Genomic DNA, 13,554 nt, shown 5'->3' with positions numbered 1-13,554 from the left:
CCATTCCTATCCTTGATACCATATCTACCCATTACTTCCTCATCACCTCTGTTCCCTTCACCAACATGCCCATTGAAGTCTGCTCCTATCACCACTCTTTCATGCTTGGGCACACTCTCCACCACCTCATCTAACACACTCCAGAAATCTTCTTTCTCCTTCATCTCACAACCTACCTGTGGGGCATATGCACTGATGATATTCATCATCACCCCTTCAATTTCCAACTTCACACTCATCACCCTGTCAGACACTCGCTTAACCTCCAACACACTTTTAACATACTCTTCCTTTAAAATGACCCCAACACCATTTCTCTTCCTGTCCTCACCATGGTACAACAACTTGTACCCACCGCCGATGCTCCTGCTCTTACTTCCCTTCCACTTGGTCTCTTGCACACACAATATGTCTACCTTTCTCCTCTCCATCATATCAGCCAGCTCTCTCCCTTTACCAGTCATACTACCAACATTCAAAGTCCCCACTCTCATTTCCACCCTTCTAGTTTTCTTCTCCCGCTGTTCGTGGCAACATTTTCCTCCTCTTCTTCGTCGTCTTCGCCCAGCAGTAGCCCAATTTCCACCGGCACCCTGTTGGGCAATAGCACCGGTGGCGGACGTTGTTAACCCGGGCCGCGACAGATCCGGTATGGGAATTCGATTCTGAGTCTGCATAGTTGGGTTGGCTTGTTTTATGCCGGATGCCCTTCCTGACGCAACCCTCCTCATTTATCCGGGCTTGGGACCGGCACTCAGAATGTACTGGCTGCACACCCCATGTGGCTGAGTTATATCACCATTTCCCTCAAATGTTGTTCACAAACCAGTCTAAATCTGTGATAGTGAGCACTTCTCCTTTGCTGAGATAATCCATCCCACCTCACAGGTGTGCCATATCAAGATGCTGATTAGACACCATGATTAGTGCACAGGTGTGCCTTAGACTGCCAACAATAAAAGGCCACTCTGAAAGGTGCAGTTTTATCACACAGCACAATGCCACAGATGTCGCAAGATTTGAGGGAGCATGCAATTGGCATGCTGACAGCAGGAATGTCAACCAGAGCTGTTGCTCGTGTATTGAATGTTCATTTCTCTACCATAAGCCGTCTCCAAAGGCGTTTCAGATAATTTGGCAGTACATCCAACCAGCCTCACAACCGCAGACCACGTGTAACTACACCAGCCCAGGACCTCCACATCCAGCATGTTCACCTCCAAGATCGTCTGAGACCAGCCACTCGGACAGCTGCTGAAACAATCGGTTTGCATAACCAAAGAATTTCTGCACAAACTGTCAGAAACCGTCTCAGGGAAGCTCATCTGCATGCTCGTCGTCCTCATCGGGGTCTCGACCTGACTCCAGTTCGTCGTCGTAACCGACTTGAGTGGGCAAATGCTCACATTCGCTGGCATTTGGCACGTTGGAGAGGTGTTCTCTTCCCAGATGAATCCCGGTTCACACTGTCCAGGACAGATGGCAGACAGCGTGTGTGGCGTCGTGTGGGTGAGCGGTTTTCTGATGTCAATGTTGTGGATCGAGTGGCCCATGGTGGCGGTGGGGTTATGGTACGGGCAGGCGTCTGTTATGGACGAAGAACACAGGTACATTTAATTGATGGCATTTTGAATGCACAGAGATACCGTGACGAGATCCTGAGGCCTACTGTTGTGCCATACATCCAAGAACATCACCTCATGTTGCAGCAGGATAATGCACGGCCCCATGTTGCAAGGATCTGTACACAATTCTTGGAAGCTGAAAATGTCCCAGTTCTTGCATGGCCGGCATACTCACCGGACATGTCACCCATAGAGCATGTTTGGGATGCTCTGGACCGGCGTATACGACAGCGTGTACCAGTTCCTGCCAATATCCAGCAACTTCGCACAGCCATTGAAGAGGAGTGGACCAACATTCCACAGGCCACAATTGACAACCTGATCAACTCTATGCGAAGGAGATGTGCTGCACTGCATGAGGCAAATGGTGGTGACACCAGATACTGACTGGTATCCCCCCCAATAAAACAAAACTGCACCTTTCAGAGTGGCCTTTTATTGTGGACAGTCTAAGGCACACCTGTGCACTAATCATGGTGTCTAATCAGCATCTTGATATGGCACACCTGTGAGGTGGGATGGATTATCTCAGCAAAGGAGAAGTGCTCACTATCACAGATTTAGACTGGTTTGTGAACAATATTTGAGGGAAATGGTGATATTGTGTATGTGGAAAAAGTTTTAGATCTTTGAGTTTATCTCATACAAAATGGGAGCAAAACCAAAAGTGCTGCGTTTATATTTTTGTTGAGTGTACTCGTAACTATGCATTTAGTGACTGCATCTAGTTTTGATTTACCTATTCAATCAAGAGGAATCAACAAGTCTCTGTATTCAGTTGTAATTTCAATCATCATTTCAGTTGTATCTTAACTCTAACCCTGATCCTGACCTTAGACCTGACCCTGACCCTAAACCTGACCCTGACGCTGTTCACTAACCCTGAACCTTCATGGAGGAGATTTGGAGACTGCTTTACATTGGACTTTCTCCCAGGTGTTTTACGCTTGTTTTAATCTTAGTTCCTTGTCTTTGTATTTTTTACAGCTTGTCCATGTTTTTCCAAATGTTAGGCAACCATACAGGGCTTATCTAGGTTGGACCTGATCATAGTGTAACAAGGTGAAGTCCAGAATGAAAAGTTGTTCTACTAGCTCAGTGGGGAATTCCCCTTTGGCTGACCCGATAGAGCCTTGGTCTTAAATACGTGATCTGGGTTAAACCTCAGATCGTGTACCATGGCCACAAAAATATGTCATCTGGTTATAATAGCTTTATACAGCAACTGACAGGTGTGTAGACTTAAATAATCAAGCTATCTTCACATAAGATCTATTAGTCAGTCCGCTTTCTTGGTAACTTCATTAAGATGGTGCTCAAACTTAGATTCTTCTCTATCTTAACTCCAAAATGTCATTCTACTTCGGAAGTTGTTAATTTGAGTGGATCAGTTTGCATTCTCATTCTACATGTAAAATTTGGGGGCTCCAAATTATTTTGACAAGTACACATCTTTACGAGAAGCACCTGAAGGTAACATCTAAGCAGGTACGTTCATACACAAATTTGATCTTTACATGTTTGGTTGTCCTATTTTATTTTATTATTTGCAAATAATATACAATAAGCCCCCTTGTTCCTTTATTTTTTTATTTTCATGTATGCAGCTAATTCAAGCACCTGTTTTGTTTGTATTTGATTCATTTAAAAAAAAACAAAAACAAAAAAAAACCTCTGTCCATTCAATGTTAAGTTGTGTCAGGAAGGGCATTCGATGGAAAAATTGTACCAAAATCACATGCATATCCGTATCAGATCAGTTGTGGCGACCCCAAATGTTAAGGGAGAAACCGATCCGAAATAACTTTGTTGTTGTTTTAAACTGGTTGTCGGCATGAAGAGGCGTGGAATTTATTTAGTATAATTACAGTATTAATTTTGACAAAACATAAACTGTCGTGTATATTTATTTTTTCTTAAACTTTGTAATTTTCTGATGGTTGTGAGACCTGCCCAAATATATGCGACCTCGATTTTTCAGCGTTAAAGTTCCAATTTCCGGCTATAAAATACATATTTTTATTCTTAACTTGGTCAAGAAGTGTTTTATGTGGATTAATTCATTATAAATCTTCAACATATCCATCTTAAGCATATTCAGAAAACTACTTTTTTTAATGTAGCTGGAAGTCATTATTTTGTAAAGTAGGTTGGCTCACTTCCGGTCTCAGCGCGTCGTGCTTCCGGCCTTGCTGAGGGACGGGCGGCGCTGACGGCTGGCAGGACGAAAGGAAAGCCAAGAAAGCTTTTGGGAAGCCATAAGAGAGTGGGGAAAAGCCGGGTTTCCACCGTCTGTCGGGAAATAAACATCCCCAGATTCCAGTAGCTGCTGAGTTTGTCACCAAATCGGCGCTGAAAATGTCCAGTCGTCAGTTGAGCGAGAGCAAGGCCATCCCGACCAGGACGGTGTTGATCGACACAACGCACCTACCTCAAGATTATTGTACCACCCCTGGAGGCACTTTATTTTCCACCACTCCTGGAGGTAAGATCATCCTCTGTTATATTTTGTAGTAAGTGCGGAATAACTGTCCTCTGACGCACATCTGGAAGCCTTGTGCTTTTCTCGCGGTCTGGCCTAGGCTGCCTTGTCATCCTGATCAAAACAAAAACAAATCTTAGCCCCGCCCCTGTCCTGCCAAGCTGATGTGCGATTGGTCGATTATCAGCGCAGCGGTTCGGCTTAAATGTGTTGAATGTTGTAAAGTGTGCGAATATAACTGATATTCTACCGGTGGCGGACAAACATGAAGAGCAGCGGTTTTAGAGACAAAAGACAAAATGCCTAGTAAATTGGAGTCATTATTTGGATTTCTTTGCAGCCCTGACATTTCAAATTAGACCTTTGTTTGTTTGTTTGATTCATTCTTTCTGTGTCATCCAGAATTGGTTATCATCTGGATTTCCACTTGAAGGCAGTATTGGTTTTCAGATGTTTCTGAATCTGCATATTTTGCTTGGAAGTGAGCACTTTGATCATCTTACTCCAGTGCTGTCTTGCCTCCACTGGCTCCCGGTGTCCCGTTGAGATGAGGTGAACGTCGAGATGAGGTGCGTCGCGCTACTGTGCATGTGTGCGGATGCGCACATCGCTCTACCCTGGACTTAAAGACATCACCCGTCGAAATGAGGTGCCTCGCGCAACTGCACATGTGGAGATGATGTAACTCACTGGACGTGCAACTGTGCATGCGCATTTTTTTTCGTCAATTACATTACTACGTTCGGATGAACAATTTATACATTTACTTGCCCAGCAAAATAAGCGAACTTCGTCAAGTAATTTTTTCTGTGCACACGTGCAATTACGCGAGGAACCTCATCTCAACAACACATCTCATCTCAACAGAACACCGGTTCATGTGAGGGCTGATTTTAAGGTTGTTGATCTGCAAAATCCTAAAGACCTGTGACCATCTTTTTATGGTTGGTTTAGTTCAGCCACATGTGATGACACAATGTCCAATGAAGAAACAGCAGGAGACGCAGCTTCTGGTTTTGTGCACCGTTACTGTGGAACAGCTGAAAGATGAAACAATCAGGTTTATTGGGGGGTTCAAAACTGGACTGAAGACTCGTTTCTCAACAGTGGCATACTTACTTACTGGTTATTATTATTCTTCATTCATTCATTCATTTTCTACCACTTATCCGGGTCCAGGTTGCAGTGGCAATAGACCAAGCAGCTCATCCCACACTCCACTGTCGTCAGCCAAGTCCTGTTACACATCCCTGGGGATCCATAGATGTTCCCAAACCAGCTGGGAAAATTAATCCCTCTCACGTGTCCTGGGTCTTCCCCTGGGTCTCCTCCCAGTCAGAAGGTTGTTGTTATATTACGTGGCTTAGTAATTAGCATTGTTGCCTCACAGCTAGAAGGTCCAAGGGTTGCTTCCAGTTATCCAGTGACTATTCATATTCTATCCATATTTGTGTGCATTCCCTTTGGGGGTGCTCTGGCTTCCTCCCACTTCCAAAGCCATGCAGGTTAGGTGAATTATGGACTCTAAATTGACCACAGGTGTGAGTGGTAGTGTAAATGTGTTAGTCTGTGTATATGTGTCAGCGCTGTGATAGACTGGCAGCCTGTCTAAGTTGTTCCCTTCCTCTAAGCCATTGACCACCGGGATAAGCGCCAAAGAAACTAATACAAATAAAACATACAGACAGCAGAAGATACAATTGAAATAAGATAAAAGTAATGATAAACACCACAAAATAAATAGGTTTTAAGATTAGTCTGAGTCATTGTGGAGTTTCTAATGTCAACAGGCAAACTGTTCCACAACATAGGAACACAGTGTGCAAAAGTCCTGGATGTGTCTTCCTTGAAACCTGATGCATGTCCTCTTGCAGGAACCCGGATCATCTATGACCGCAAATTTTTATTGGAACAACGTAATTCTCCCATTGCCCAGACCCCACCAGCTCACCTGCCTGTCATCCCTGGAGTGACCAGCCAAAATGTCCTGAATGAAAACCAGAAGAATGAAGCCAAAAACCACATCAACAACCATGATGGCAAGCCCACAGCTGGTAAGAGTAACAACATGTACATAGTAACGGGGCGTTCAGTATATTTGAGGGAAATGAGGCACTGTGATTGCACACAAGGTGTGTTCAGTGCAGCATTTGTAAGAACAGAGTATCTGATGGTATGAACAGCAAAGCTCAAATGATGCCCAACTAGATACTGTATAAGCAAGTTTAAAAATAAAAAAAATGATAGACTACAGTGTGAAGGCAATATATAGTCCAAAGTGTGACAGCAGTCACAGGATGAAAGAGGTTGACATTTGAAAACAATATTTAAATACACTGCAAATTATTTGGTTCTTAGCTATAAAAAAAAAATTAGAGTGCATGACTGCTTTACTGTAGCAACCGATGTGGATAAGAGGTAAATATGGATTGACAGACAGACATACAGATCAGATCTGATCACCTTCTGTATACAACCCCTGGCAAAAATTACGGAATCACCGGCCTCGTAGGATGTTCATTCAGTTGTTTTTATTTTTGTAGTAAAAAGCAGATCACAGACATGACACAAAACTAAAGTCATTTCAAATGGCAACTTTCTGGCTTTAAGAAACACTACAAGAAATCAGGGGAAAAAAAATTGTGACAGTCAGTAACGGTTACTTTTTTAGACCAAGCAGAGGGGAAAAAAATATGGAATCACTCAATTCTGAGGAAAAAATTATGGAATCATGAAAAACAAAAGAATGCTCCAACACATCACTAGTATTTTGTTGCACCACCTCTGGCTTTTATAACAGCTTGCAGTCTCTGAGGCATGGACTTAATGAGTGACAAACAGTACTCTTCATCAATCTGGCTCCAACTTTCTCTGACTGCTGTTGCCAGATCAGCTTTGCAGGTTGGAGCCTTGTCATGGACCATTTTCTTAAACTTCCACCAAAGATTTTCAATTGGATTAAGATCCGGACTATTTGCAGGCCATGACATTGACCCTATGTGTCTTTTTGCAAGGAATGTTTTCACAGTTTTTGCTCTATGGCAAGATGCATTATCATCTTGAGAAATGATTTCATCATCCCCAAACATCCTTTCAATTGATGGGATAAGAAAGTGTCCAAAATATCAACGCAAACTTGTGCATTTATTGATGACGTAATGACAGCCATCTCCCCAGTGCCTTTACCTGACATGCAGCCCCATATCATCAATGACTGTGGAAATTTACATGTTCTCTTCAGGCAGTCATCTTTATAAATCTCATTGGAACGGCACCAAACAAAAGTTCTAGCATCATCACCTTGCCCAATGCAGATTCGAGATTCATGACTGAATATGACTTTCATCCAGTCATCCACAGTCCATGAGTGCTTTTCCTTAGCCCATTGTAACCTTGTTTTTTTCTGTTTAGGTGTTAATGATGGCTTTCGTTTAGCTTTTCTGTATGTAAATCCCATTTCCTTTAGGCAGTTTCTTACAGTTTGGTCACAGACGTTGACTCCAGTTTCCTCCCATTCGTTCCTCATTTGTTTTTTGATGCATTTTCGATTTTTGAGACATATTGCTTTAAGTTTTCTGTCTTGACGCTTTGATGTCTTCCTTGGTCTACCAGTATGTTTGCCTTTAACAACCTTCCCATGTTGTTTGTATTTGGTCCAGAGTTTAGACACAGCTGACTGTGAACAACCAACATCTTTTGCAACATTGCATGATGATTTACCCTCTTTTAAGAGTTTGATAATCCTCTCCTTTGTTTCAACTGACATCTCTCGTGTTGGAGCCATGATTCATGTCAGTCCACTTGGTGCAACAGCTCTCCAAGGTGTGATCACTCCTTTTTAGATGCAGACTAATGAGCATATCTGATTTGATGCAGGTGTTAGTTTTGGGGATGAAAATTTACAGGGTGATTCCATAATTTATTCCTCAGAATTGAGTGATTCCATATTTTTTTCCTCTGCTTGGTCTAAAAAATAACCATTACTGACTGCCACAATTATTTTTCCTGATTTCTTATAGTGTTTCTCAAAGCCAGAAAGCTGCCATTTGAAATGACTTTAGTTTTGTGTTATGTCTGTGATCTGCTTTTTTTCTACAAAATTAAACAACTGAATGAACATCCTCCGAGGCCAGTGATTCCATAATTATTGCCAGGGGTTGTATAATGTAGGCATTTGAACAGTAAATTAGTGAAATCAGATTTGAATCAACATATGAAATAAATCTGGATTTGAGCTGGCAGGCTGAACACAGCCTAACAGAAATAAAATGAGGCTGGTAATTTGTTTAAATCCTTCCATAATTTGTGAATGCTTGATAATGTGCCTCAAACCTTTGCATATGTTAGCCACACAGGTATGACGATCTACGTGATTGGAACCTGCAAAGTGTTGGTGGTACACAATGCAGCTCAAATGTAGTTTCCTCCCACTTTTATATCAATATTTTATTGTCACAAAGGCAAGTTCTGTGCAAAGAGTAGCCTCCAATTTTCTGCACTGGCAACACAGCTCAGGTGCGAAGTTCAGCAGCTTTCAGCACAGCATGTTCTATGCAGTGCACCTCATACACATTAGTGGTGGTGACATTGCAATGATATGAACACCTTTTAACCCACTTAATTATTCATTGTGACAGTTATGACACAAGTGCATCAAAACAACCCAGCCTGTTCCAGACATGCTTCAACTACTTACGCTCTTGTTTTGTGTGTGTTCAAGGTGATGATGCTCAGTTTGAAATGGACATCTAACAGAGCACAATCCCACCAGCAAAAGCAAAGGACCTGGCATCGCACGCGTCAGTGGCTTGGCTTATAGAAACCAATGTTGTGAGCCCTCATGGCAGCCATCTTTTTTTTTTTTCAGCTCTCTGTCTCGCTGCTGGATGTAATGTGTGTAAACCATGAGGATACACTTCATCATAGAGTTTGGTACAACTGTGGAAACTAGATCAAACATGAATTTGTATAGATTCCACAGTTGGCAGTTACTTTACGAGTCAGTCAAACAACACATGGGTGGTCCTAAATATCCTGTTCCCAGACATACTGTCCAATATCAAGAACTATTGAAATTCTATTGCACCTGCATTAATGGTAAATGTCCACCGGGTGGAGATATTGCTCCATTTCAAGAACCTTGAGGACAGGCTACTACAGGACATGATGACAAACCTGTTGCTTATAGTAGTAGATGTTCTGTCAATCTGGACGTTTAACGGGGCACACGCTAATCCTCTCGGTTTTCAATCATTAAAAACTTCAGAACAGCAGAGGAAGGTGAAATTTTTAAGTATTGGCCTTAGAATCAGTCAAAGGCTTGAATTTTATCACTGCCTTTGGTTTTCAAAGCCCTATTAAATAAGATTATGTAATGTTAGGGTTTTTTTTGTGCAATTACTTGAAAAGCTCCACATTCTGACATACCTTCTTTGGTCCGTGTCCTTTCCAGTGATGGTATGTCAGGGGACACATTTTTGTTTTACTTTTAAATTATACACTTTAGATTTCATGTCATTCCATATAATATTGTGTTGTTCATTATCAACACGAGCCTTTGACAGTTTGAGGTTAAAAAAAGACAACATTTAGCTATTTTGAAATTGCAAGTAATTTTACTATATATTAGTTACAGTATTAAAGACAAACCATGAATCTGGCAACATATGAGAAGTGGGCACAGCTAACCTTAAAGTTAGCTTCAGTAACCTCAAAAAAAAAAAAGTTGAAAATTTAATATGTTGTAGTGTAAAGATGGAGGTTCCAAAAATGGTTTAGCACGCAAGATCAGATGGTCATCAAGATGTACATGAATAATGAAGGAACAAATAAAATTAAAGTTTTCATTCAACATACAGTACAATACAATAATATACAATACAATACAATAATATATCGTACACATGTAAAAAATGCTTGAATCTAATTAATGTATTTACTCTGGCTTGACCTACTGCTCCTCAAGGTGATGCTTGTTACCTTCACACGACATGTCAGTTTATTGGATTAGTGTATGAGTTCCAACAGGAACAAAATATCATTTTAGGGGCTTCAAGTAGCCATTGAACTTTATTCAAAAAATTATTGAAGTTATTCTAAACTAATTGGTTCACCGATAGTTATCTGAAAATTGAATCGGATAACAAAAAAGTTATGTTTGTTAGTTACCTGTTAGCTAAGTAGCTGAAGTACGCCCACCACTGCAATTTGTGCATCACATATGATTATGTTACTCTGTATTAAGCCAGAAAATTGATCACTAATTTGACTTTATTGTTATTTACACAATCATTTTTCTACACTTTGGGTGGTTAGCAGATTTGTTTTGGCAAGGTGTGTTATAATCTGACGTATGTAAGTGTGTGTGTGTGGGGGGGGGGGGGGGGGGTTACACTGGGTGACATCTCAGGTGTTTTTGAATGTCCAGAAACATTGAGAACAGGGGTCACCTACCCTGCTCCTGGAGGTCACCTGTCTTTTGCATGTTTTCTAAGTATCCCTGCTCCACCCACTAAGTCGGGTGTGCTCAACCAGTCAAGAGCTAGGAAACACTGGACTGATCACCTGATTGCAGCAGGTAGACAACAGAAACATGCAGGGCAGGCGGCCTCCAGGAGCAGGGTCGGTGACTCTTGATTTTAAACATTTTGGGCATGGTTATATCCCAAAATGAATTTGGGGTGAAGCAGATTTCTGGATTCTTGAAATAATCCAGATATTTTATATGCATTTAATTTTTTTTAATACGGTTTCTTAGTATTGAGGAGTTTGCTCGGGTTGTTGAGTCTTCGGGTTTGTACGACGTGGGAAGGAAGCATAAACATTTGCCTGAGGCTTGAGAGAAGCTCTCTGTTTAAAAAAAAAAAAAATCTGCCCCTAGTGTCCTTAATGCATATTAGAGTTTCTCCATTAATGACACGTGTCTGCCCATGCCTTACTTTACAGGAGATGCAGTCAAACTCTGTTCTTTGCCATCACTTTGTACTTTCCCACAGATGTTTATTTTTTCACTGTAACGTTAAACAGGTGGCATATTTAGCAACGGAGCAAAGTGTTTCCATTTTTCTACATTATGTCCAACCTGTGAACTTTCAGACCATGCTGTGTGATGGCCGATACGTTGAGTGTGAAATACCACGAGGTTCATGATTCGGCTACGCCACGTGCTTAAGTCCCAGTAGTTTCAGTTTTGGACACCACAATCAAATTTCTCTCTGCTAAAATAGAAACTCTGAACTTGGCAAATAAATGAGGATAAAGTACCTGGTTTCCATTCAGAAATCATGCTTTGTTTCTTTCACTGCATGAATGGAACAAGTGAAGATGTGAAATGTCCGTCTGTTCTTTTATTCCTCATTTTTGCTTTGACCGTGTTTGGTGATCAGTATGTTACCATTTTGCATTGCACATTTCTGGGCAAGAAAACTATATTATGGCATCGATTTTCAAATAGCGGGTTGATTTCAAATCTGTGTGGTTTGACATTGAGGGCTTACCATTGTGTGCTGAAAGAGATTTGAAACAAAACTTACTGTAACCTTCTGTTCTGAATACTTTCTTCTAACTGAAACACCAATGCCAGTGGACACTGTTGCTGCAAGATCAATAAAGTTCCTTAAAAAAAAAATCTTGGCCTGTTTTTAAATGTCTTGGAAAGTACTTAATATATATATATATATATATATATATATATATATATATACATAGTGGAGGTATTGCTCCACAATATTTAAAGAGTGGAAAGATATCAGAATTGAATTGCCAAGTACGTTCTCACATACAAGAGATTTGTTCTGGTGTCATTGTGTAAACAACAATAAAAAGAACAGGAAAAAAAAATACTTCTTAAAGAAGCTGTCAAATAAATGTAACAGTGGAATGGGGCTGTGCAAGGCATGCAGATCTACAGTACCTTTCAGTGCAGGCATAATTAATCTGTACTTTGTGGGAGTGGACGGGTGGCAGGTTAAATGGGGGGTCTCTGGCGTTAAGTCTAGCTGTGGATGGAAAGAAGCTGTTTTTGTGTCTTGAGGTTTTAGTCCTGATGAACCTCAGCTGTCTGCCAGAGGGGAGGGTGACAAAAGGTTTGTGTCCTGGGTGAGAGGGATCGGCCACTATTTTTGTCAGAGCCCTGGAGATGTACAGGTCCTGTCAGTGATATATGATAATGTATTCAAATAACTCCACTCTTTGTTACCACCAGGGGGTTTTCTGTTTTGCTCAAAAACTAATAAACATTTATTGAGATATTTGTTGGAAATATTGATGAAGAGTTGAAGAAGAAGCTGGTACATTGCCTTGCAGTTGAATATCAGTTCATAAAAACACTAAAATTGAAAATGTGATGCATGCACAGCAGAGTACAAATGTTAAAGCTACAGTGTAGGATTTAGCTGTGTATCATGAGCAGAAATGGAATATAATGTTTGTAACCATGTGTTCTTGAGTCCATCTGTATCAATATATTGGTTGTCACAAGAGTATGCAAGGGAGCATGGATCTGCGTTACTAAAGAAGTAAAAATATAAAATCAAGAGTGGCGGCTGTATAGAGGGTTTTCATGTGACGTATCGGTCACGTCATTTTGTGTCCCACGGCCATTCTGGATTACGATGCGGTGGCCGCTGTGATACGCTACGTGTATTTGGTGAATAATTGCAGAAGCTTCAACGTCGGTGTGAAGAAGCCTTACGGCACCGTGGCGCTGAGAGAGATCCACCGCTACCAGAAACCCACTGCTACCAGAATTTTATTTATTTTATTCGGCAATAAAATTATATAAGAATACATAAAAATACCGCCGAGGATAACACAAGAACGCTTCCAATACGGATGCTTATTTACACTGTGGTCCTCGAGCACTGAGCTGCTAATCCGCAAGCTGCCCTTCCAGCGCCTGGTGAGAGAAATCGCTCAGGACTTCAAGACCGACCTCCGCTTTCAGAGCTCTGCTGTGATGCTCTGCAGGAGGCCGGTGAGGCTGACCTGGTCAGCAGCTTCCTAGTTCACAATATCGCAGTGTGACACTGTCGGCCAGTTCGTTACATCACCGCTAAATTGACTAAATTAAATCTGGTATAAGATACGGATCCACTGAACCAACTGCTACACATCTATCACGATAAATGGCTTTATCTCGAGGATTTAAAGCATCGTAATAACCGTACATTCTCCATTTTTCTATCACGCGCCAGCCTCCTTGTAATCCAGAATGGAGATGGCACCTGTCCTGCAGCAAATCGGTCACGTGATTGAAAACCCTCTATAATGCAACTTGGGCCATCACCAAGAGATGGCAGTAAATCTTACACACTGTAGCTTTAAATGACTGTAGACATGTACATGTGAATGAAAAATACTAACAGGGCTGTTAAGGGTCGAGATGTTCAAAGAAAATACATGTTATAGAAACTGCTTTATACCGGTTTGAAACGGCTCAAGTTGTTG

At 41.4% G+C, this 13,554-nt stretch overlaps 1 protein-coding gene across 1 annotated transcript; it reads left to right on the top strand.

Moving 5' to 3' along the window:
• The first annotated feature begins 3,786 nt into the window (after positions 1 to 3,786).
• eif4ebp2 (eukaryotic translation initiation factor 4E binding protein 2) lies at positions 3,787 to 11,733 on the top strand. The gene is made up of 3 exons (XM_034184251.1): positions 3,787 to 4,110; positions 5,982 to 6,161; positions 8,828 to 11,733. Exons 1-3 carry the CDS (start codon positions 3,984 to 3,986, stop codon positions 8,857 to 8,859), a joined length of 339 nt encoding a protein of 112 aa, XP_034040142.1. The 5' UTR covers positions 3,787 to 3,983; the 3' UTR covers positions 8,860 to 11,733.
• Positions 11,734 to 13,554: the final 1,821 nt, after the last annotated feature.

Source organism: Thalassophryne amazonica, chromosome 13, assembly GCF_902500255.1.
Source record: "Thalassophryne amazonica chromosome 13, fThaAma1.1, whole genome shotgun sequence".
In the NCBI taxonomy this organism is placed as follows: Eukaryota; Metazoa; Chordata; class Actinopteri; order Batrachoidiformes; family Batrachoididae; genus Thalassophryne; species Thalassophryne amazonica.
Note: the sequence above shows the minus strand (reverse complement) of the source record. Positions and strands in the feature narration are given on the sequence as shown.